Source organism: Oryctolagus cuniculus, chromosome X (assembly GCF_051225735.1).
Source record: "Oryctolagus cuniculus isolate XC-2025 breed Fujian yellow rabbit chromosome X, ASM5122573v1, whole genome shotgun sequence".
NCBI classification, from domain to species: domain Eukaryota; kingdom Metazoa; phylum Chordata; class Mammalia; order Lagomorpha; family Leporidae; genus Oryctolagus; species Oryctolagus cuniculus.
Window position 1 is genome coordinate 18,528,895 of NC_142888.1, and position 25,215 is coordinate 18,554,109.

At 35.2% G+C, this 25,215-nt stretch overlaps 1 protein-coding gene across 15 annotated transcripts in view; it reads right to left on the bottom strand.

Moving 5' to 3' along the window:
* Positions 1-25,215, bottom strand: part of DMD (dystrophin) — a 2,249,390-nt gene that overhangs the window by 1,255,106 nt on the left and 969,069 nt on the right. For all 15 annotated transcript variants that reach the window (XM_070067426.2, XM_051827673.3, XM_070067427.2 and 12 more), the window contains 3 exons: positions 10,310-10,489; positions 9,875-10,003; positions 7,766-7,936 (listed from right to left, as the gene is read on the bottom strand). In XM_070067426.2, the coding sequence (XP_069923527.2) occupies positions 7,766-7,936; positions 9,875-10,003; positions 10,310-10,489 (480 nt within the window). The remainder of the gene's footprint in view (positions 1-7,765; positions 7,937-9,874; positions 10,004-10,309; positions 10,490-25,215) is intronic.

A 25,215-nucleotide genomic window follows, 5' to 3' on the forward strand; every position in this document is an offset into this window, starting at 1 on the left:
TAAGGCTTGATAAAGTTTTAGCATTAAGTTGACTTATACAACAGGTTAACAAAGAAGAACAGACGGATGAAAAGCAAAATCAATTACAGTTATTCATATTAAATTGAAAGCATTCAGAAAGACTCAGATACACTTTTTCAAACTCAAAATGTAAGCTTCCCTTTGGTTAAATATTCCTTCAGCGTGCATAGATACACCAGTATTATAATGACTGTGTTTGCACAGACAAGAAAGTAAACATTCATTGATATGGACTATGGAACCACAGTAATCATGAAAAATGTCCACTGTATTCAAATTACATAAAATCTAAGTTGAAAATGATCCAAGTGCAACAGATTAGTATAAAAATGCTTTAAATCCATAGTCTCCTTTCACCATTCTGTATTTATCATTACAATATTTGTATAGAAAAATAAGAATGATTCATGCCAACCAAAATAAAGCTTCAAGGAGCAGTATCACCTTATAATACAGAAGAGACAGACTACTAATCAGACGAATTATTTCAAAACATTGTAGAAGAAATAAAATTCACAAAGATTAATAGAGTGCTGAAAAGATCTACATCTATGCTAAAACAAAAATAATAAAATAGAGCAGTTTATTGAATTATTGTCTTGTTCTAAATTTATTAGCGCTAACTACAATAAAAGAAACGTTTCCTAAATTAAACAAATAGAAGAGTGACATTTCTCATTGAATTTTTGAAAATTTTAGGTAAGGTATTAATTTACCTTTAATGCTGTGATGATGAAAGTATGAAAGTGTTGTTAATTACCCAGTGATTCCCTATTTTAATTGATGAAATTTACTTCATGGTCACACATTTTAAAATTGAATATAAAGTGTATTGGTAGGTTATGGTATATTTGTGGGTGAAGAATCAGCCCACTTTTTATCTTTTGTAAGTTGGGACATATCTCTCTTTTATATTTTATGTGAATTTAGTAATAGTAAATAAAATAGAAGAGGATTTAACTCTAAAACATTAGAAGAGACAAAGATTTAACTGAACACAAAAACATAACACTTTAGAATTTTATATTTTCAACTTCAGCTAGATTATATAGATTTCTTTCCTTTTTACTTCTTTTCTGCTTACTTTCCTCTATTCCTTTCTCACTTTTGCTTTTTGTTCATTTTTTAATATAGAAAGCATATTGAAGTCATGTTTGAGATGAAATTCCATGTGTTTATACTAAAACAATAATTAATATTTGCTGACATATATAGAAGTCATAAACTATGGTGAGAATTGACACGTTAGAATGGACAAAACAAATGACTGGGATTGAATGTTGTCTAACCAGGCTATCTGAGTATTTAGAGACCTTACAGTTTCTTCCAGAGCATCCAATAATTATCTGAAAGTCTTTGGTCCAAAGAAGGATTACTTTTGCATCTGCTACTGCTTATCAAGGGAATAATTTTCCTTCACAAAGGATCACAATCAGGAATCCCCAAATAGCTCTAATCATTTCAACTGTCCTATGGATAAGGCTCAGTCAGTTCAATCAAAAATCATTATTCAGGAAACTGATTTACACATCTACTACTTTGAAATGTTTTAAATGATCACAAAAGGATTATATTATCAAATTTTCTATGTAATTAACCTTGTTACAAGGATAGTCAAATACAAATGTGTTCAGAAATATGGCTAGCACTGAAATCCCATCGATAGGTTTTCTTCTTTATTTATTTCAGTGAAATAAAATTAGCAGATATATGATTATACGGTTTTATTATTACTCTGTTACGATTACCTGAGGATACTAGCTATCTTACATATTCATTCTCTGCAACTTATGCGGTGTTTATAGACCTTTAAGCTCTTACTTATGCTTTTTAAAATGCCTATATAGAAAACCTGGGGATAACTATAGAGTAACTATGAATTAACAGATCATGTTCTTTTCTATCAGTGACAGTGTTAAATTAGAACATGATTAGTAATAGACAGAAGGGGGAAATTATAAATATATTTATACTGATAAACCTGATCAAAAATTCAGCTTTAATTAAAATTTATAAATTCAATAAATCTTAATTTTATATCTAGATCACAATTATAAGTTACATAATCTATTTCCCACTGATGTTTAGGAGAGAAAAAATATATGCATAAGTTGTTGTATTATTTTTTAAATATAAAACCACATATTAAGATCTGTTAGATTGCATCATGTATTTATTCCCTTGACATATTCTACATTAGACAGGAAAGTCACTGGCTTTCTTATACCCCATAAATATCTGAATTCTCTGTTTCAAAGAATGATTATTTTTATATCTGCTGACACTGACTGGAAATCAAAACATGACATGTTAAATTATTACAGCAACTAAACTGTGAATATTTAAACCTATGATACTAGATTGTCCAAATCTAATATTATAGTTACAATGTACATAATACAGAAGCTGCTACAAGGATTTTAGTAGCAATTGTCAAGGCCCATATGGAAATTAAAGAACATATGGTGCATATATTATATAGCACATACATCTTAGTAAAGGATTAAGAAAAGAGAAGATTTCTCTTTTCTGCTGGCTAATATGAATTTCAGGACCAATAAGTTAATATTTCATCTTCTTAGACAAATGTTTCTAAATCTCTAGAAGAGAACACAGTCTCAGTAAGCATATTATATGTATAATTTCATTATTTTTCACAAAGTAAATGTTCCTCTAATAGGACAAAACTAAAATCTCTTTAGTCAAAATTCGGTAGAAACTAAGTCTAACAGCTTGATAAATATACCTTGATGTACATTTTATTCCTGAAATTCAAATGCAGACTTTCCCACTCAAATCAGTTTGGAATCCTGAGTGGCTTCTGAGTTCATCATCTTCTTGGCCCTGTTATGTAATAATTTAACTGTATGCTAGTTTTTGATGCCTGAAGACCACTGGTTCTCTAGCATGGTCCCTGCACAAACGTGTTAAAAATGCACATTCTCGGGCTCTATTACAGAGCTACTGACTCAGAATCACCTAGTGTGGGGCTCAGCAATCTGTGTTTTAACAGTTCCTCTGAGTGCATACAGAACACTTATAGCCAGTGACCTAGAATGACACTTCCTTTCTATCTCAGTAACTATTTCTTTATTTGAGGTCATCACTGTCTCTCCTCTAGACTATAGTGATGGCCTCATTAGTGGTTTCTCTACACTCTGTTATTATTCAGTTAAATTCTCCATATAACTACCCATGGACTAATGATCAACAATGCATGAGAAAAAAATCAAAAACTCCTCATTGCTTAATTAATTAAGCATAAATGATTAGCTTGTCATCATCTCTTCATGCTGTGTCTAACTCTCCTCTTCAGTCTGATCCATAACTAAGTTTCATGCTACTCGTCCTCTATTTTATAAGCAAACTAAACTTAATTTCCATTTGTACACATGGCACAATCTTGAGCTTTGTCATAGTTTTATCATTAATTTATCATGAAGTGGCTGCTCAATTCACTTATGATGCCCTCAATCTCAACCAATATCCATGAACTTAATTTGTTCCACCACTAAAGAATGATCTCCTCGAACCCATCATGTGTTACTTTGTAATAGAGCCCCCACAGTGCCAAACATTGCAATTTGGAAATAGTATGAAGTTCTTGAGAATTCATCCATATTACTCCCTTTTATCAAATCCTCCTTCACCCATTCTTTTAAAATTTACCTCAACTCTCAGCTCTCCAAAATTGCTAACTCTTCTCCAACTTGGCTTCAGAGTGGATAGAGAGGGGTAGGAAAGCCATAAGCAACAGGATTAAGTAGCGAGTTTATTTTTGCCTCCCCACTTCCCTTTTTCTATGCTTCTGTCTACTTGGCACCTTCTTTCCCTTATAGTACCGACTCATTCCAAGCCACATCACTATGCTCAGGTGCCCTAAGGCAAAGAGAGTGGAGAAACGGTATCTATCCTCATTTGTTCCATCAACTGCATCCAGGATTTAAAAATGATCTCTAATTTACATAATTCTGACTTTTATAATTACCATTTCCTCAGAACTGATTTTACACAGAATGAGAAAGATTACGTTTTCTTAAAGTCATTAGATACTCTTGTAACCTTAATAAAATGGTAAGAGGTATCATTTCATGTATTTTAAGGGTTGTATTTGGAACAAGCAAAACTTCCTTGTGCTTCTTGAATTGATCTACTTGATTATTTGCAAAGCTGTTCCTTGCCATAGAAATAGTAAAGAAATGTATTCTTGGCTTTCATCCATTCCAACAGAAGCTAAAAGGAGAATTCAGCCACTAATCCATTTCTTTTTTTCAACAACTTTTGCCTCAATACTCAAAATCTGGACATTCAAGTCTAATGTATATATAATGATGGAAATAATTATTGATACATTTTTTGCATTTTATATCTATACACAAATTGATTTTATAAATGTATTTTCATTTAACTTACATAGTTTGATTCTGACTACAATCTTAAGATTAAAATAATACGGGCATCATCTTCCTAATCTTACAGATGGAAATGAGACTGAGAGTTGAAGGCACTTATCAAAGATCACACCAGTAATGTGCACAGCTACTACAGTACGTTCTGTAGCTTCAAGTTAAGAACCTTTCCTTATCATCATACGGCTCCTCAGTGTTGGCAAAAATTACCACTACAGAAAGTTGCACTCAGGTGGACAAATTCTAAGGCAAACTGACCTGAGGATCCCAGTGCTCATTACTTTGTGGGTTTTGGAATTCTTAACATGGACAACCCTTACGAGAGACACAGTAGTCCCCCAAACAATATTCTTTACCAAATAGAAAATATAGAAGCTATCAGTGAGTTCTCAGGATAAGTTTTTGCTCTATAGTTAATTGATCTTTAAAAAGCTATTCTGAACTTGGTTCTCATACCAAATAAGGTATATATTTGGAATATATACCTCTATACTTATTTGGTATATATTTGGAGAATATTCTCCTCTATGAAACCTAGCCAGAGATATTTCAAACTCATCTTAAACTACATAAACCCTACTATAATGAAGTTGATTTCAAGTCAAAGGGCACCCATAAGATTTGCAGAATTTCCAAAATTTCCCTACTCCCTAAGAAAGCAAATAAGCTATTAAATATCTTAAATTCCTCAGTGTATCTATAAAAATAAGAGTGAACTAGCAAACTTTAGAACTATCAAGGACTGTTGAACTAATCTAATCCAGAAATTAACACCATGCTCTATGGACATTACTTGTACTCCTGAACCCGATCAGAGGGAGGAGAAAGAAAAATGGCAGAAATTCTTTCCATCTAGTACCTCTGCCAGTTTCCATTTTACCCACTCTATTTGAAAAGCTCTTTTTGTTGCTGCTGCTGTTGTTGAGGGAGTAGTTTCCATTTTAAAATCTACTAAGGTAGTATAAATATTGAAATGGATATGTGGAAGAATTATATATTCTAACTGCTACTGAAAAAGTTAGGTCTGAGACTCAATCTTCTTATCTCATTGTTCTTTCTGCAAGGATTACCTCACTATTAACTGAATATTTTCACAAAGATGCATTAGTGTTACATAAATTCTATGATTGCAATTAGTAGTAAACATATTTTATGATTACAATAAGTATTTTTCTGTTTGAAAACAGTTATCTTGTAGGCTATCCTTTTATGCTGTTGTACTCTCTAGCACCATGGAAGAGGTACAAACACCCTAAATCATGCAGGAAATGTACAATATCATTAACTTATTCAATAAACAAATAAGCAGACTATCAGATACGCTTTAAATCTGTGGTTTGGGTTCCATCATGAGGATACAGCATAATTATCCTATCAGAGCCCCAACGTGGCATTACTGATTCATCCAGTTGTCTTTACTAATTCAGAGAAAAATATTTTGAAAATTAAAAATGTGATAATGTGATTGTTCTGTGTATATATAATATATATAATTGGAAATACTGATTTCAGGTGACTTCATGCCTTATTTCTGTAAGGAAAATTAAAGAAGCACACTGAGTCCCTCCTTTGATGCATGATTTCTGGAAGTATACTCACAAATACATGCAGACTATGAATGAAACCTCAGTCTTTTCTTAGTCACAAACTTATATTGGCTAGCATGGTTACTTCAATGGTGGAAAATGAATTCTTCCCATTTTCCATCACAGTATCCGTGAGTAACAATCTTGGAGCATAATTTATCTCAGAATGTTATCCTGATTTCTCTTCAATATTCCAAAGCTCAGTGATCTATTTAAAATGTATATATATATATGTAGGTGATGAGAATACAAAATTTAGTAATGAAGTAGTAACAAATAAAATTCCTTTAATTTGGCAACACATATGCCATTGATATTTCAAGAAGTAAAGGCAATCATTTTTCCTAGTTGCAAAGTAAATTCCTAAGGAAAAATTATGCCCTGAAAATAAAGTTTCAGAGCTTATAAGAATATTTTGTGGGTGGTAATGATTTACTTAAAAATTACATATATGTGCATATATATACATATATGTGTATACATGAGTAGAACTCAATAGGTAACTACTACAGAAAAGCAACAAGGACTTAAGGTAAGCTAACAATGGAAGGTGAAATTTGAAGGGTAACCGTATTTAAGGATAACTATATTTCACATGCATAAACTCTAAGATTTATCATGTTATTTTCATAAAACATGTACTATTATATATAACACCACTATATGTTATAATACCTTAACAAATGTATCATTTGTGGCACTGTGATATTATTGTGAGCCATATTTGTCAAAATAATTTTTGAATGCATTCTCCAATTTTTCAAGGATACAATACTTACCTGACATATTGCATCATATTTTTTACACATATTTCAAGAGGGTTTCTCATTTAAGATTATTTCTAGCATTATCTATATACCTAAATAGATATATTTCCTAAGTATACATTCATATATTTGAAAGCATATCACATACAGTGGACAATATGTTAAGCTACACTATAGCATTTTCTGGGTAATTACTTGCATTTAACATTTTCCCCAGAGTTGAAATTCTATAATTCTACATTTACATATATTTTTTTCAAACTACTTATTAGATAAGATTTTGTCTTCATTAAATGTTACACAAATAGAAAGGATTTCATGCAAAAGTTTCATATACCCTGGTTCTTCATTAAATAAATATAAACAGGAATATAAAATTACAAAAATCATGATATATAAGCTTGCAGTTATTTGTTTTCATGGCTTGAGCATTTCATTATAGCCTAATAGATTTTGTCACAGTGTCTGCAACTAGCATGAGCAAGTTAAATACATACACATGCACAATCAGGAAAGAAGTACAAACACCCTAGATCATGCAGGAAATGTACAAGGTCTCATTTTGAATATGTGATGTACATTACAACACAAGCAATATTCGATTTGGCAAAATAAATCAGTAATGCTGTCTATACATAGATATCTTTTGTGCTTTTTTTGTGTTTTGGCCTGCAGCATGCTATTTGTTACTTTGCTGTAGGTAACCCCTGAAAGTACATATGTAAACCGGTGCAGAAGGTAGTTCTAGAAAAGCTGTGGCAGAAAAAACGTGAGAGAGAAGAAGAGAGAAAGGGAGAGAGAGGGAGAGAGACTGATTCATCTCCCATGATAGTTAGTGGTAAATTTTCCTTAAACACATTTTTGCCTTCATTTTCCTTTTGAAAATCTTGCTGTGGGGGTCGCCTGCCCCTTTCAGAGCACTGCGAAACCTTCGCAACAGACCATTTAGCACTAGTTTCCACCTTGGGGTAGATCTTCCTACCTTTCCAGTCTTAATTCTGTGAGAAATGGCTGCAAATCGATGGTTGAGTTCTGAGATTTTAGGCTCTACTACTTTCCTGCAGTGGTCACCGCGGTTTGCCATCAAGTTTGCTGCTTGGTCACGAATGGAGTCCACCTTTGGACGTATGTCATTCATTTCAGCCTTTAAGCGCTATATTCCATGAGCAAGAAACAGGGCTTGAAGTTAGTAATTTACCAAGGTTGAGAGAGAGAGAGAGAGAGAGAGAGAGAGAGAGAGAGAGAGAGGGAGGGAGGGAGGGAGGTGGAGGGAGGGAGGTGGAGGGAGATGGAGGGAGAGATAGACAGATTTGGGGGGGGAGGGGAGAGAGACACACAGAATAATAAAAAGAAAGACAAGAAGACAAGAAGTCAACTTCCGTAAAATAGGAGAGCACATGTGAGCTTAGTGAAGGGGTCAATGTCCTTTAGTCTGAGGAAGGTCTGCTTAGGTGTTTGTTTAGTCTGAGGAAGGACAAATGGTGGTTTCCAAATCCTTCTGTGATGTTTGAAGCAATCATAATATTTGATATTTCATTCTATGCCATCTTATCTTAACTGAATTTAATAGTTGTAGAGGAACCTAAATATGAGCTCTAGAGGGAAGGATCAGAAGAACACACTCCTATACCGTCCTACTACTTTGGAATTCCTCTTTATCATACTGTCATAGAAAAATACATTTTCTAACAGATTTTGATTCTGCATCACATACATATTGAGGAATGTTCTTCCTGATGCAAGGGGTCATAAGGCCTGTCAATTAAACAACTCAGTTCTTATTTCAAAGACCTTTGAGGAATTTCACCCATAAGATGACATCTCTGACTACACATCAAGGGAGAATTAAGACCACTATGTAAATCTACATTGGAGTAAGGTGCAAACAGCAAATTAATGTGTTTTGGGAATAGCCTTATATGCACCTACATTTTTTAATGAAAAGAAATTAAAATATGTGCACAATGTCAGTGACAAAAAATAAAAAATGAAATTTATATTTAGAAACTATACTTTTTGTGTGTTCTTCAAATAATAACCCACTGGTAAAAACTTAACAAAAATTTCAGCAAAACCCAGTAAGGAAACATTAAGAGATATTTCTTAAAATTCTACTCTCTGGGTCTAGTTGAAAAGAGAGAAGTCACCAAATGGAGACAATGTAGTCTCAATAAGACACACTTGTACATTATATCTCTCGTATTCTGCCACTGAAATTATTTTAAGAGGAAAATTAACTTGCCTTTGAGAGAGAAATCTTAGGATATCCTAATTACATTCAATGCAAAAAGAGAGAATTTAAGTCCAAGTTTAATTTGCACACAGTTGAAAAGAAAAAAATTAAATGTTACACAAGCCCAACATTATGAATAATTATACGTTAAGGATGCTTGGTGTGGGAGAGGCTTTGGACTTTTGTTATCTTTAGATTGTGGACCATTAGCATACTGACATATGTTGAGGATGGGACCCAAATCTAAACATGAGATTCATTTATGTTATATGTTTTATATATAAAGTATAATGATCTTATATAATATTTTAATAATTTTGTGCATGAAACAAAGCTTCATGGTGCGAAATTCTCCACTTGTGGCATCACGTCAGAGATTAAAATATTTTGGATTTTGAACCAGTTCTGATTTCAGAATTTGGGATTATGGATTCTCAACGTGTAATAAGATTTGGATATTTCATATGCAAAATATCCACATGATTGTACTTTTGGTATTTCTCAGATAGGCTGCAGGTGTGATGTTGGGAAAGTTCTTTGGACTAGACACAGATCATAGTGGTACTATTAAAATAGGCAGATCTTTGTGATATGATACAAAAATAAATCCTAGAATCCCATTTTGAAGAGCTTTTAAATTGGGTATAATTAACTGAGAGGTGAATTTGAACAGATAATCAGATTACAGAACTACTGAGGGTCATTATTCACATAAAAAAGGAAGAACAAAAGAGAGGGTGAGGGGAGAGAAGAGAGATTACTCTTATTAAAAAGTCCTCGTTATCTTCTAGGACATAGATGATTGACACAGGTGTTGCACAGTTTGAAAATTACTTTTCAAAATATTGTATTTGCTACCTTAAGCACGTCTTCTTTTTGCTGGGGTTTCTTTTTCTCAGATTCATCCAAAAGTGTATCAGCCTGAATGATCCATTTTGTGATGTGATCTACATTCTGGTCAAAGGTTTCCATGTGTTTCTGGTATTCCTTAAATGTACAGAGACGTGTCATGACATTATTGGTTAGAAAACATTCTTAAAGGACTGTTTTCTACTCTCTACAAGACTAAAAAGACAAAAATACATATGTATCATAATTTAAATTACTTTTAAGTAGAACATTCATGTAAAATATAACACATAGAGAAAAACATATTAAAATTAGTTATGGACAATGAATTTAGAGCAGGGTATATGTGGATTTGACGAATTTTCATATAGGATCTCAGTGAATGTTTACACATTTTTTTTTTTGATGGAGAGGGATCAAAAATCTTCCAGCGTCTCCTCTTACCAAGAGAAGGTTGAGCCATTCTTCTGCTCGGGAAGTGACAGCTACCCAGTTACTATTCAGAAGACTGAGTTTATCTTCCACCAAGGTCTCCTTCTTGCCCAAAACTGTTTTCAAGGCTTCTCCTAGCTCTATGACACTCTTCAAGTGAGCCTTCTGTTTCTCTACTTCTTTCTGAGTAGCCTGTGAAAAGAACAGCATTGAGATTAAAGTTATATTTTGTAGCCTTAAGATATAATGGTTGTGAAATGGCAGTGTGTATGGTCACTCTGGTTAGATTTTACAAAGGTTTAAACCTACAACAATGTGTTTATAAACCATAAAAATCAAAGAATATGAAATGCAGTTTCATTGTTGAGCATATATGTATACACAAATGTGGTTAATTTAATTATTTATCTTTGAGTGCACATATTTAATTGCTAAACAAATGTATCGCCCAACTAAATATATTTATCTTGTACATGTCGTGGTTAAAGGTTGACATTCCATTGCTTTTTTTTTTTTTTTTTGACAGGCAGAGTGGACAGTGAGAGAGAGAGATGGAGAGAAAGGTCTTCCTTTTTGCCGTTGGTTCACCCTCCAATGGCCACCGCGGCCGGCACATCACGCTGATCCGAAGCCAGGAGCCAGGTGCTTCTCCTGGTCTCCCTTGTGGGTGCAGGGCCCAAACACTTGGGCCATCCTCCACTGCACTCCCTGGCCACAGCAGAGAGCTGGCCTGGAAGAGGGGCAACCAGGACAGAATCCGGCGCCCCAACCAGGACTAGAACCCGGTGTGCCGGCACCGCTAGGTGGAGGCTTAGCCTAGTGAGCCGCGGTGCCGGCCATTCTATTGCTTTTTAAAAAACTTAGAAAGTATGGCACCACTGTCTATCTACATAAAATTTTAGCCTTTTTGTATCATGGATCTCTGGTATCTGATTAAGCTTAATGACCCCTTCTTATCTTAATGCCTACAAAAGCATAAAAGAAAATATACATGGGTTGAAATAAGACCAATTAAGTCAAAATATAATATATGTGTTTCTAAAAATTTTTGTGATGTAGTAATACATGTTTTGTTTCCCAGCATATTAACTAACAGGATCTAGCATCAGGTCACTAAATAGGATAATTTCAAAGTAGCGAGGAATACACTCGTTGCTTCTGTATACCAAGTATACTCAGTGACTGGAACATGATATGAAATATCTGTCATTTCTACCGGTGACCAAGTCACAGCTACTGCTATTATTAGAGTTTGCTTTCAACATTTATAAACAAGAAAAAGTTGAATTTCGGTTACAGGTTAGCTACTATACCTAGAGTTATTTGTAACATCGGTGTCATTTGTTGCACATGAGTGAGCTTAGCAGTTCATTAAAACTGTTCATACAGCAAGCATAAATGTTTATTAAGCTTCTACTAGATGGCAGAAACTCTTGTAGCAGGGTATTTATTTCCATGCAATGTGTTTTTGGAAAATGATAAGAAATGTCTCCTTTGGGTAGAAACAGCCTCTTTGGAAGTTGACTTGTGAATGGACTTGCAATAAATTTCAGCACTTTAAATCCTTCATCTGTTCCCTATACTACTTTTATTATACAAAATTTGATCTTTGTTCAAGACAATGTGGATAAAATGGTAGAGCAGCAGAGAAATGTCCTGTCCTTTGAAAGCTTATATGGGCTAGTCAAAGAAATAAAAATAAGTACAAATGAACATTGTCTATTTCTTATATTTCAGGCTAGTGGCTTATAATTTCAGTTGATTTGTTCACAAAGGTAACACCTTATTAAGTAAAAATTTAATTTACTTTGAGGTCCCTAATTATCTTTGAACATGTCTCTAACTATTATACTGTGCATGCAATGTTGTGGCACAGCAGGTTAAGATGTCTCTTGGGACTTCCACATTCCATGTTGGAGTGCCAGTGATCAAGTCTTGTGTCCATATTCCAGTCCACATTCAAGCTAATGTGGCTGGGAGGCACAAGATGCTGGCTCAAGTACTGAGTTCCTACCACCCACATGGAAGAGCTAGACAGAAGTTCTGGTTCCTGGCTTTGGCCCGGCCCAGCAGTGGTTGCTGCAGGCATTTGGTGAATGAGCCAATGGACAGAATCAATCAATCAATCATTCTCTTTAAAATAAATAAAAATGAATAAACATTTAAATGGATTAGACCATTAATCCTTTTCTGCAAGAATATAAAAAGTTATTATGGCTGGCACCGCGCTCACTAGGCTAATCCTCCGCCTTGCGGCGCCGGCACACGGGGTTCTAGTCCCGGTTGGGGCGCTGGATTCTGTCCTGGTTGCCCCTCTTCCAGGCCAGCTCTCTGCTGTGGCCCAGAGAGTGCAGTGGAGGATGGGCCCTGCACCCCATGGGAGACCAGGAGAAGCACCTGGCTCCTGGCTTCGGATCAGCGCGGTGCACCGGCCGCAGCACGCCGGCCACGGCGGCCATTGGAGGGTGAACCAACGGCAAAGGAAGACCTTTCTCTTCATCCCTCTCTCTCACTGTCCACTCTGCCTGTTAAAAAAATAAAAAGTTATGTACCAAAATCTTTACTTTTTTTTTTTTTTTACATGCCAGGCAATGCAGTTAAAGCTAATGGAAAATTCCAAACTTCAGAAAGGATCAGGGGAAGTTTTGAATTTAGGAAATGTTTCAAAAAATTCCTGGATCATAGAAAATTATTTTATGTCAATTATCTACCAAAATCCTCCACTGAATTTTCAAGGGTGTAGAGATACTGCATAAATGCCTCTGGTGGGGTACACCCCCTGAAATTCGAGGCATTGCTGCAATTTCTGCTCACACCAAAACAGGCCAGGGATGGGTACACCTGCCCCAAAGCAATGTGATAATGGGAGCAGCAGGGGGCTAATGGACATAAATTGGTACCTGGAATATTTTTGGGAATTAAAGAAAAAAAAAAAAACTGTTTGACAGGCAGAGTGGACAGTGAGAGAGAGACAGAGAAAAAGGTTTTCCTTTTCCGTTGGTTCATCCCCCAGTGGCTGCTGTGGCTGGCGCACTGCGCTGATCTGAAGCCAGGAGCCAGGTGCTTCTCCTGGTCTCCCATGTGGGTGAAGGGCCCCAGCACTTGGGCCATCTTCCACTGAACTCCCGGGCCACAGCAGAGAGCTGGACTGGAAGAGGAGCAACCGGGACAGAATCCGATGCCCTGACCAGGACTAGAACCTGGAGTGCAGGTGCCTCAGGCAGAGGATTAGCCTAGTGAGCAGTGGCACTGGCCGGGAATTTGTACATTTACAGGAGCATCTAAATGGGCCTGTCTCTGAAGATTTACATCACAGCTCTAATCCCTATATTAGACCACCAGACTGAATTCCTTTTCCCAGATCCTTAAGTTGATGTATAACCTTGCCTAAGTGCCTGCTGGCTCATAGACTTGCTGGTACCCTCTAAATAAAGGTGGGAGTGCATAGCTATCCAGTGGCATTCTCTTAGAATGGCCACTCCCGTGTTCTGTATCCCCATTTGAAAAACCTCTTCATAAGAGAAAACATTTAATGTCCAATGATATTTCATGCGTTTAATGGAAAAAAGGAAGCAGCAACTAATTTCTAGTGTCTTTTCAGGTTCCAGTATTATTTTGATGTATGACATGATCATAAGTCCACTTTCAAGAGACTTAAGAATAGCCGAATATGAACTACACTTGAGTCATTAGCTCTAAGGTTTTGCTGACATAGGAAAAACGTCTGATGTGAGTATTTTTCAATTTAAATATAAATCACTATCAAAGTCTCTATCTTCATATGTTTAATTTGTAATATTTGATACCTCCAGTATGATATAAATATTGAACACTTGCTTTCATGATTTTAAATAAAACATTTGCTGTCAATAGTTTTTAAATGTTATTCCAGTATCCTTATAATAAGGAATGGGAGGAATAAATTAATTTTCTCTAGTGAATGTATTCCTGTGTCCATGGGAAGGAAGAAGAACACATTCTGATTCATTCCTTATACCAACAAGTTGAATAGAATGTAGAAATCTTAATTGGCACCTTAGGTAAAGTATTTGGTCATCAGTTCCTCAACTCAGTTTACTGATGTAATAGCAGACTGGGAACTTGTTCTGTTGAACTCTGATGATCATACAATTACAGGACGGAAACAACTACTTAAATTTTATTTAAAGGTAAGACAGAACAGTATTGGAATAATTACTGGTCCCAAAGGAACACATCCACAGATATTCTCCCCCACTGGTAGGCAAAGAGCTTACTTGGTCTTGACTCTCTCCCATACTCATTTCTTCCAATGCTTTCCACAAGTTTTCTTGCAATTTCTCAGGGACTTATATTCCTAGGACAGTTCTTTATCTGACTGCCTATTATTCCTACCCTTTCTTTCTTCATTTTTTTTATTCTCTTGTAAGTATCCTGCCCCAGAGATTACATCAACACTCAGCCCCACAATTAGTCAAATACGTGCTTGAACACCCATAGAGGTACGTGATAGTAATGTCAAAAAATCTGTGGAAAAGTAGAATAAAAATTTACTTTGGTGCACATTTTTTTAAAATCCCTGTATTTTTTGCATAATATACACTTTCCAAAAACTTTTTGAAGACCCATCAATGCACAGATTTCAAAAAAATTGCAACAAAATAAATATATCCTTTAATTCTACTTTCCATGAACTTTTTTTTCCCATGAATCCTATATTTCTGAATTGAATAGGCACTACTAACTTCCTGTTTAGCTCTTTCTGAATCTCTTGGGCATGTTCCCTCTTCCATGCATGACGGGTTAGCACTCTCATAGAAATCACAGTAAAAGTTCCCTACCCAACTGAAATCTGCCCTTCAACTATTTAAATACAATACCACTTCTGAGCATCACAAATGGAAGGTGATTCTTTCACTCTTTAGTTAATATAATGATAGAAATATAATGAAAAAATCACCATATTACTGCAATTCTAAGACACACATTTGTTACATTTTAAGGTTTTTGAAGTTAAGGTGAAGTATGCCTTCTATATTTACATTTAAAGTGATAGTGATACTTTTTGATCCTCAACAGCTATCATCAAATCAGTGTAGCATCCTACTATCTAGTATGTGTTAAACAAGATGCAGTTTGATATTTAATTACTCTTTTAGGCTCCTACATTATTCCATCCTGGCAGAAGTTTAGGATATGTTTTACTTTTAGGCTAATGTGACAGAATAATATAATGATAAATTAAAGAAGAGTATAAAACATTAAACAGATTTTATAGCAGTGTGTATTGACTTTTTATTAATAATATATTGTCTATTAAAGAATTTCCTGAAAGCAGAATGTGCAGAACCAAAATTATAGCTATAACTATAATGACAGTGAGTAGTGACTCCAATGGCATTTAACAGATGTTCTATTTTCTAAGTAACAGCTGCTTGATGCATTCATTGTATGAAGTTAATGATCTGCTAGTGTTATTTCACTTCACAGATAAATTACTATTCTCTCCTTAAAAAAAGATATGCAATTTTTCATTGGAATGATAGTGTAACAGACTTTAGAAATAAGTAATAGTTCTCATGCTTTTATAGCTAGGAGGACTGATGAGTTGAGGCAACTATCTAGATAATCTAGGACCAGAAACCAGATCTTTTTAAACTACAAAAGCTGATTGTTTAATAAGAATACACAACATAGCTCACTGAAGTAAACGTGGTTCTCATCAAACTGCCTGAAATTCACAAATCTTGTGAGGCATTTTTTCCCGTGGCTCTCAACTTTGCCAAATATTAGCTTCATTGGCTAAACTCAGGTCAATAAATCGGAACCTCTAGGGTGGGCCTTAGGTATTAGCAAGCCTTTTAGGTTTCCCAGTTCAATCCAACATGCAGTAAATGGTGAGAATCACTGGCAGACAAAAAGACACAATCTGTCATGAGGTTTGCTTAGTGACAATCATTAAATGTTACAGGTGAAGTGCAGTAGAAGGCTGAGAAATTTTTTTTCTCCTTTATATTGAACATTATAAAAATTTGTCTCCAAAGTAAATGTTAAAAGCACATTTATTTATTATAAAAATGGCTACTGAACATCAATTATTTTGCATTATTTAATATTTTGAATTCAGCATTTTTGTAATTCTCTCAGTAACTCTTGGTATCAAAAAACTACTGTTAATAAAATCTGTTGCTCAATTTATTAAAAATGATAGATGTGAACTACCAAAAAATTTGATGGGTCTAATGTATTATAGGACCAAAAAATTTCTTTCCAGGGAATCATAATTTACCACTTGAATTTTTAGATAACACCGTGGATATTAAAGTGGCTTAGTGGTGCTGAATTATTTAATTGATATGGAACTTTTGATGAATGAAACAAAATTGGAAATAAATGAAGTCTGTTAGTGGCTAAATCAGAAATTCATACAGATGAAACTTTGCTGTAACTTATATTTTCCAAATATAATGATAATCACAGTAATAAACTACTGTTTAATCACATAAAATTTACTTTCCTATGTTTTTTTCATGTTCAGCTCAAATGCTAAGCAATTTTGGCTAGTAATGGGATATTCAGAATCTATTAACTTATATCCACCTAATCAGAGTGTTTTTAAACATTAACAAATACTATTTGAAATCTAAAATCACATCAGTGGGAACAGACTACAGATTATAAAATAGTATAAAGGCATTTTTTTATTTTAATTTAAACTATTTTCTATAATTTAAATTTAGCCATTATTTGTTTTATTGTAGATAATGATTTTTTGTTATTTTAGTTATATTACTTTATCGTTTATGTAAGTTTATATATATATTTTATTACTTTAACATGACTAGAAAGTAGGATTTCTAAGAGTTACTTAGCATTTTAAAAGATTTATTCATTTATTTATTTGAAAGATTATTAAAGTGAGAGTGAGAGAGATTGAGAGAGAGAGAGATTTAGATCTTCCATCTGCTGCTTCACTCCCCAATGGGCCAGGCCAAAGCCAGAAGCTTCTTTCGGGTATCCCAAATGGGTGTGGGGATTCAAACACTTTGTCCATCCTCCACTGATTTCCTAGGTGCATTAGCAATGAGCTGAATTGGAAATGGAGCAGCCAGGGCTCGAACTGGTACCCATATGGAATGCCAGTGCTGCAGGCTGTGGCTTAACCTGCTATACCACAATGCTGGTCCCATAATCTTCTTTTTGTAAAAGTAGCACATGCCATCCCTCAATTTCCTTTGTGATCTCTAATATTTTATGGGCATTTAATGAGATGATTGCTTATGTGTCCAAACATGTTTATTCTTAAATAATTCCAAATGGGAAGGGGAGAGGGAGTGGGAAAGGGGAGGGTTGTGGGTGGGAGGGACGGTATGGGGGGGAAGCCATTGTAATCCATAAATCGTACTTTGGAAATTTATATTCATTAAATAAAAGTTAAAAAAATAATTCCAAATGTACACCATTTGAATCTTAAAAATACTTTACCATTTTAATTTTTATCTATTTAATTTTTAATATTTAATGAGTATATACTATATGTCAGACACTATATATGTAGGACATAGCATGTAACCAAAACAGACATGATCCCTGTACTCCTGTCAAGTGACCTGCTAATGTCTATGTAATAGTCTAATAGAGTTTATCCTCACAGCTTGAGGATCTTGTGCAGTGCTGGCTCTCAAACTCTTTGGGTGCTGCTCATCTCCCCTAGCTTGCCTTACCATTTCCCTTTATTGTTTCTACTCTAGAAACCTGAGTGTTTCTGTCCTCAACCTGGCAAACCCCATTAACAGAAAGTTGTGAGAGATGAAAGGGAAAATTGCCTGATGATTTATAGAGTAAGGAATGTCACATTTATAACTTCCTCATGCATTTCTGTTGACCAGACTATTCAGCTAGAAGTGATCATTCTTTCAAAATCTTATTAATGCTGCCCTCATTACTATTTGGATGGGAACAAATTATTTGAACGTAAAAATACAGTGAAAGGGTTACATGGTATTAGGAATTTTCAATTAACGTTAGTAGATTAACATTCAATTTCCATTGTAAAATTTTTTATCTCACTTCTGTTACTATTCTAAAATCTCTTAATATTTTAAAACATTGCCTTTACCATTTTAACAATTGGCACTGCTTTTTAAAATTTTCATTTTGTTATCTGTAACTGCAATAAGGAAGGTGGGAATAGGAAGATCAGGTTTCTTGCCTACAGCTTTACCTTCAGTTACTCAACCTTGCCTCCATTCTACTTACTCCTGGAAATTTTCCCATCATTTCTCTTATAGGATCACTAAGAATCAATTGATGAATGATGAATAAAATAAAAATGCAATACATATTAAGGGTCTTCAAAAAGCTCATGGAAAATACATATTAAGAAAATACATGTGTTTCAAAAGTTATGCCAAAATAATATTTATACTTTTAAAAAATATATTTATTTGGAGGGGGAGAGAGGAGGAAGAGGGGTAGGGGAAGAGGAGAGGGGGAAGATGAGAGGGAGAGGGAGGGGGAGGGGGAGGGAGAGGGGGAGGGGGAAGGGGGAGGGAGAGGATTCTGCATTACTTGTAGCTGAAACCAGATATCAAACTGGTACTCTGATATGGGATGAAAGTATCTGAACCACTAGGTCAAATACTTGCCCCTAAACGTATCTTTAAATTACATTTTTCAAGAACATTTTTGAGCTATCCTTCTATATACAATGGAACACTGTTTATTCACATAACAGATGAATTAGAATTTGTTACAACATGGATGGAACTGAAAGACAAGTGAAATAGCTAGGCACAGAGAAGCTACACATTACCTCACTTATGGAATGTTTCTAAATTGCCTCACAGAAGTGAAAAGTTGAATGGTGGTTACCAGAGGTTGGGAGATAAGTAGGAACAGGGAGGGCATAGGAAGACTGGTCAATGGGTATTAAGTTATAGGTTGGAGAAACAAGAAAGAGAACTGACTATTTTCACAATAAAATAAAAGAAAAAAATAAATGTTGAGGAGACAGATATCCTCACCCTGATTTGAACATTGCAGAATGTATACATTCTGCAATCACGTGGTACTCCAAAATTACACTCAATTTTAATGTGTCAATTAAGAATAAAATATTGGACACTTAAGATAATCTGGTTTATAGTTCTCTCCAAGTAGATTACACTCTGAAACATCTGAAATTGTACCTTGCACCGGCTAGCATCTTTATGGAAGACTATGGATTCTAGTCTGTATGGTTTTAAATGTGACTGTTAATTTTGAAAAGGAGGGAAATGCTGATAAATTAATACACATTTAGAAAAAAAACACTTCCTGTGATATTCTTGCCTTATAAAAGGATCATAGCAATGTCAAACTCCTGATACCTATTCATGACGAAAATATGGTAAAAGTTCAGCGTCAGACTTTTGACGTTGTTTCTACATTAGCTTTCCTCTAGTTCAAGGGTTGGCCTACTTTTTCTTTGAATGACCACATAGTAACTGTCTTAGGCTTTGTGGACCATGTAGTCTCTATCATAACTACTCAACTCTGTTATTGTAGCACAAAAGCAGGAAAACAATAACCAAATAAATGCAAGTTACTATATTCTAACAAAACTTTATTTATAGATATAGGCATGTGAATTTCATGTACATGTCATGAAACCTTGCTCTTCTGAATTTTTTTCAATCTTTGGATTGTACAAAAGCAGGTGACAAAATGGATTAGGCCCATTAGCCATAGGATCATCTAGCTCTAATTTATCTTCCTCTTTGCAAAAAATTAAACTTTTAAGCATTCTTAATAGGAAGTTCACGAAGTTTTCTAGAATTGGGGTGTTCTCTATTAGGTTGGAATTTTGATAGCTCCCTTAGTAATGTTATGTTGATGACCTTGGACCCAAATGATGGCCAAATTCTCAGGAAAAGTGCCTGTCCATTTTACTGATAGTCCTAGATGCCTTGAAAACTAATCAAGAAACAGAGAAAGGAATGTTGGGCCTTTATATTCTTGTTCATAACAAGAGAAATAGAAACATTTCAGAGTCCACAGGTTCCGATATTATAACCACATCCAATGATGAACAGATATATTTACTCTGCTAATGATTCTATCTGAATAGATACATTCTTAGGACAGTAGAACCTGCATTGCTACCACAAAAATGCCCACTTACTTTGGTTCTGTTTTGAGAGGCAGTCTCAATTCTTAGCCTGTGCCATTCATTTGCCTTACTCTATTTCCACAATGTAATTGCTGCTAGGAATCAGTCATTCATACTGTAATGCTGCTAATGATACCCAGAAAACCAGGTTGATCTTCTAAGGTTCCTGTCTTTTTGCTCAGTCAGAGGATGTGTTCCTGGCTGATGCTTAATTAGACCAGGCAAACAGTGGCCATGTTCTTTTGAAATTAGTAATTTCCTGTAGGTAAAGTCTTTCTTAATTACCAAGACTTATCTCATAGAACTTGGCTGCACAAGATTCTGAAAGTCAAAATCCCAATGATTTGACTTTTTGTATATTGTATTTTCTTATGTTCCTAAATATTAGACACATGGGAAGTATATAGAATATAATTATTTCTGTATTTATAAGCCATCTTATGGAATGAAATATTATAAAAATTTGCTTCCTATACCCATCTCATTAATTCTGCCCTTGCACAAACAGAAAAATTCGTGTTCTGTGCTCATTTGAAAAATCCACATGCATGTCTATTTTTAGTATATGTTTCATGTATTGATAAACAATGTATAATGTTTTAAAATACATTTTAATCTTTGTGTACATGGAGTCACACTGAATCCTTTAAGGTGTTTCCAATTTTACTATATATTTTAAGGAACCTGAATTTTATTTTATTTTTTCACAGGCAGAGTTAGAGAGAGAGAGAGAGAGAGAGAGAAAGGTCTTCCTTCCATTGGTTCACCCCCCAAATGGCCGCTACAGCTGGTGCGCTGTGGCCAGCATGCTGTGCCAATCTGAAGCCAGGAGCCAGGTGCTTCCTCCTGGTCTCCCGTGCGGGTGCAGGGCCCAAGCACTTGGGCCACCCTCCACTGCCTTCCCGGGCCACAGCAGAGAGCTGGACTGGAAGAGGAGCAACTGGGACAGGATCTGGTGCCCCAACTGGGACTAGAACCCGAGGGTCTAGGCAGAGGATTAGCCTAGTGAGCCATGGCGCCGGCCAGAGACTGAATTTTATAATATACCTTTCATGGTTACAGGCAAAAAAAAAAAAAAAAAAAAAAAAAAAAAAAAAAATCCTTGTTAGGAGTGTGTATGGCACTAAAGGTAAGACCTCACTTGGGACAGTCCCATTTCATATTTGAATGCTGTGAGCCCAGCTTGTCTCCAAATTCCAGCTTCATGCTAATAAACACCCTGGGAGGTAGCAGGGTAGTTGAATCCCTTCCATTCAGGTTGAGGGACTTGGATTGAGTTTGCTTTTCCTGGTCTGATCTGTTGCAAGCACTTGGGGAATGAACCAGTGCATAAGAGATTTCTATATCTTTCTCTGCCTTTCAAAAATTATTAAATAATCTTACAGATTAAATCTGGTATCATATCCATAGCTGCTTCAGTGGTTACCAATATAGGTAATATTATAATCCCTGGGTCACTTAGGAAATACCATAGCCAAAATAACGAGGTGACATGTGCAATAGAGTATTGTGGAAGCTGGCTCTCTTTTTTCCTCACAAAACTCAAGTGTGGTAGATCTACATAGAAGGGGCTGATTTAACCAGTACTGAGAAGGATTTTTATATACAACATTCATATGACTATAACAAGCAAGACCATGAAAACTTGACTCAATCTTAGTATTAGATTTATTTTCTTCAGCTTCATAGTATAAAGAAAACTGAACTTTAAAGATTCCAATCCTTTTAATTTAGGATAGGAATCCCCCCCACTTATGCAACATGCTTATTAAAAGACAAACCCTAAAGTTTTTATATTTCATGAATATTTAGTGAACTTTATATTACACAACTGGTGACAGGCATATTGCTTTAAAAGACAACTCTTCTGTTTGACTAATAGCAGTATTGCTCCCAAACTCTTTGCTGTTTTTATCCTGAAAGGTATATTCTAGTTTTCTCACATTATTATGGTGTCAAATGACTACATTTAGACAGAATTGCCATGGTTGACTACTCTACTAGTGATATTTCATGCTCCACAGAAACTATTTTTCCTTCACATTTTGTAGACCATCATCAACTAAGACAGTGTTTATGAATTTTATTTTCAAAGTCTTTTATTGCTAAAATAATACTTCAACTGTTTTCAAATACATTTATTCACTGAGGGAGGGATACAGATTCCTAGAGAAGTCAAGATACTTCCAAACTGCGGATGGTGAGTTTTTCTTCCTTCCTTTGTGCTTGGTACTAAAACGCTTCAGTTGCCAATTTATTTGTCACAGCTCAAACAGGAAACTCTGTGTTGGTAAAAATAATCTGGATACTGAAGTCTTTTATCTTTTAGTGTTATGGCATAAAGTCCCTCTTTCAACTTCAATATAAGGCAAAATAGACAGATGTATTATTAGGTGGGAACAAACTGAATTTTTTGTGATTTATTTATTTATTTGAAAGCCAGAGTTACAGACAGGCAGAGGCTGAGAGAGGGAGAGAGAGAGAGAGAGAGAGAGAGGGAGAGGGAGAGGGAGAGAGAGGGAGAGAGGGAGAGGGAGAAAGAGAGGGGGAGGGGTCTTCCATCCACTAGTTTATTCCCCAAAAGGCCATAATGGCCTGTAGGCCAGTCCGAAGCCAGGAGCCAGGAGCTTCTTCCAGGTCTCCTATGTGGGTGCAAGGATCAAGGACTTGGTTCACCTTCTACTACTTTCCCAGGCCACAGCAGACAGCTGCACTGGAAGAGGAGCAGCTGGGACTTGAACCTATGCTCACAAGGGATGCCTGCCCTGCAGGCGGCACCTTTACCAGCTACAACTCAGCACGGGCTCTCAATCTGGATTTCTTAAAGATGAAGAACACAGAATAAACTATTTTCCCTATATCCAAAGAGGAAAACTTTAAATTTCTGGTGCCTAATTCTACTTAAAAGTTCAGAATCAGGGCCAGCATTGTGGTGTAGTCAAAGCCACCACCTGTGATGCTGGCATCCCATAAGGGCACCAGTTCTAGTCCCAGCTGCTCCACTTCCAATCCAGCTCCCTGCTAATGGTCTGAGAAAGCAGCAGAAGATGGCCCAAGTGCTTGGGCCTCTGCACCCACGTGGGAAACCTGGATGAAGCTCCTGACTTTGGCATAGCCTAGCCCTGGCTGCTCCAGTCTTTGGAGGAGTGAACCAGTGGATGGAAATACTCTCTTTCAAACAAATAAATAAATCTTTAAAAATGTTCAGGTGGAGGAATTCATATCCATGGATAATTTTATATGATTATCTATTTCCTTTGAGCAATTTAAAATATGAAAATAATGACTTCAAAAAAATGACTTTAGAAAATTTTAGGCTTATGCTCCAATGTACTTTCCTTCTACTGAACTGTGAATGGCACTCAGGCACTATGCTTTTCTCTTGCATGGAGGCATACTGATGGAAAAAATAACAACAATTTTTTCTTATATTCATTATTTGAATAACAGTACTTTCTCCTTCACGGTTCCTCTAATTTTTTTTCTTCTGGATCCAAGTTCTAATGAAGAGCCCTTAAACTAGTAGTAATTTAAATTGTATTTTAACGATCATTTTGCTAATTTGGAAAATTTCAGTCACATAAATACATTTATTTCTTTTTCTCAGTACCATATCTGTGGCTTTATTCTTATCTACCCATTCTAATGTCCATGAGATATTTTGATATTTTGGACATTTTTGTATAGTTTTTACTATTTTCCTATTATAATTTCCCCACTTCCCAGTTTTCTATTTTATTTGTGCCTGCCCAGGTGTGTCATATGTATCTCTTTAAACAACTTTTAAAATAAATTAATATACTATATAATATCATCTATTAATTGATAGCATTGTATAAAATCTATATAGATATTTAATAAATAAAATCTCTAAAATAAATAATTAATTCTAAGCAATACACTTAAAATTATGCTTTGGATGAACTGAAGGTCAATTATCATTTCAGATAAATGAAATTTTTGTGTATTAGGATATGTTTCCCTAGATGTTAACAACTTTTCTTATCCAAGTAAATAAAATGTTCTTGGGTCAATATAAGAGAAATTCAGTATAAATTCCAAATTATGTGATAATAATATCTTCACATTCAAGAAAAATTGTATGTATGTATATGTATGTAAATTTACATATGAGGTGAATGTAGAAAAGTTTTACATATAAAAAATTTAAAAACAAAAATAATTAAGTATATTTATATTTATCTTCCATCAAAAACACTCAGAATAATTACAAAGTATATTTAATGTATTTAATTTAAATTATCACTCAATTTTTTAAAAAATTCTGGTATTTTTACTTTGCAACAGCAGATGAGACAGCATGAATTGAGTTCTCTGTCTTCCAAGAAAGCATGTGAAATGGGAATGTGCTGAGGAGTCAGACGGTATCACCTATGAGCACTTGTTTTTTAATTTTTTTTAATTTAATTAATTAATTAAAATTTTTTTTTTTTTTACAGATAGAGTTAGAGAGAGAGAGAGACAGAGAGAAAGGTCTTCCTTCCGTTGGTTCACCCTGCAAATGGCCGCTACGGCCGGAGCTACGCCAATCTGAAGCCAGCAGCCAGGTGCTTCCTCCTGGTCTCCCATGTGGGTGCAGGGCCCAAGCACTTGGTCCATCTTCTACTGCTTTCCCAGGCCACAGCAGAGAGCTGGACTGAATGAGGAACAACCGGGACTAGAACGCGGCGCCCATATGGGATGCCAGCGCCACAGGTGGAGGATTAACCTAGTGAGCCATGGTGCAGGCCCCCATGTTTTTAATCTAAATTAGAATACTAATAAT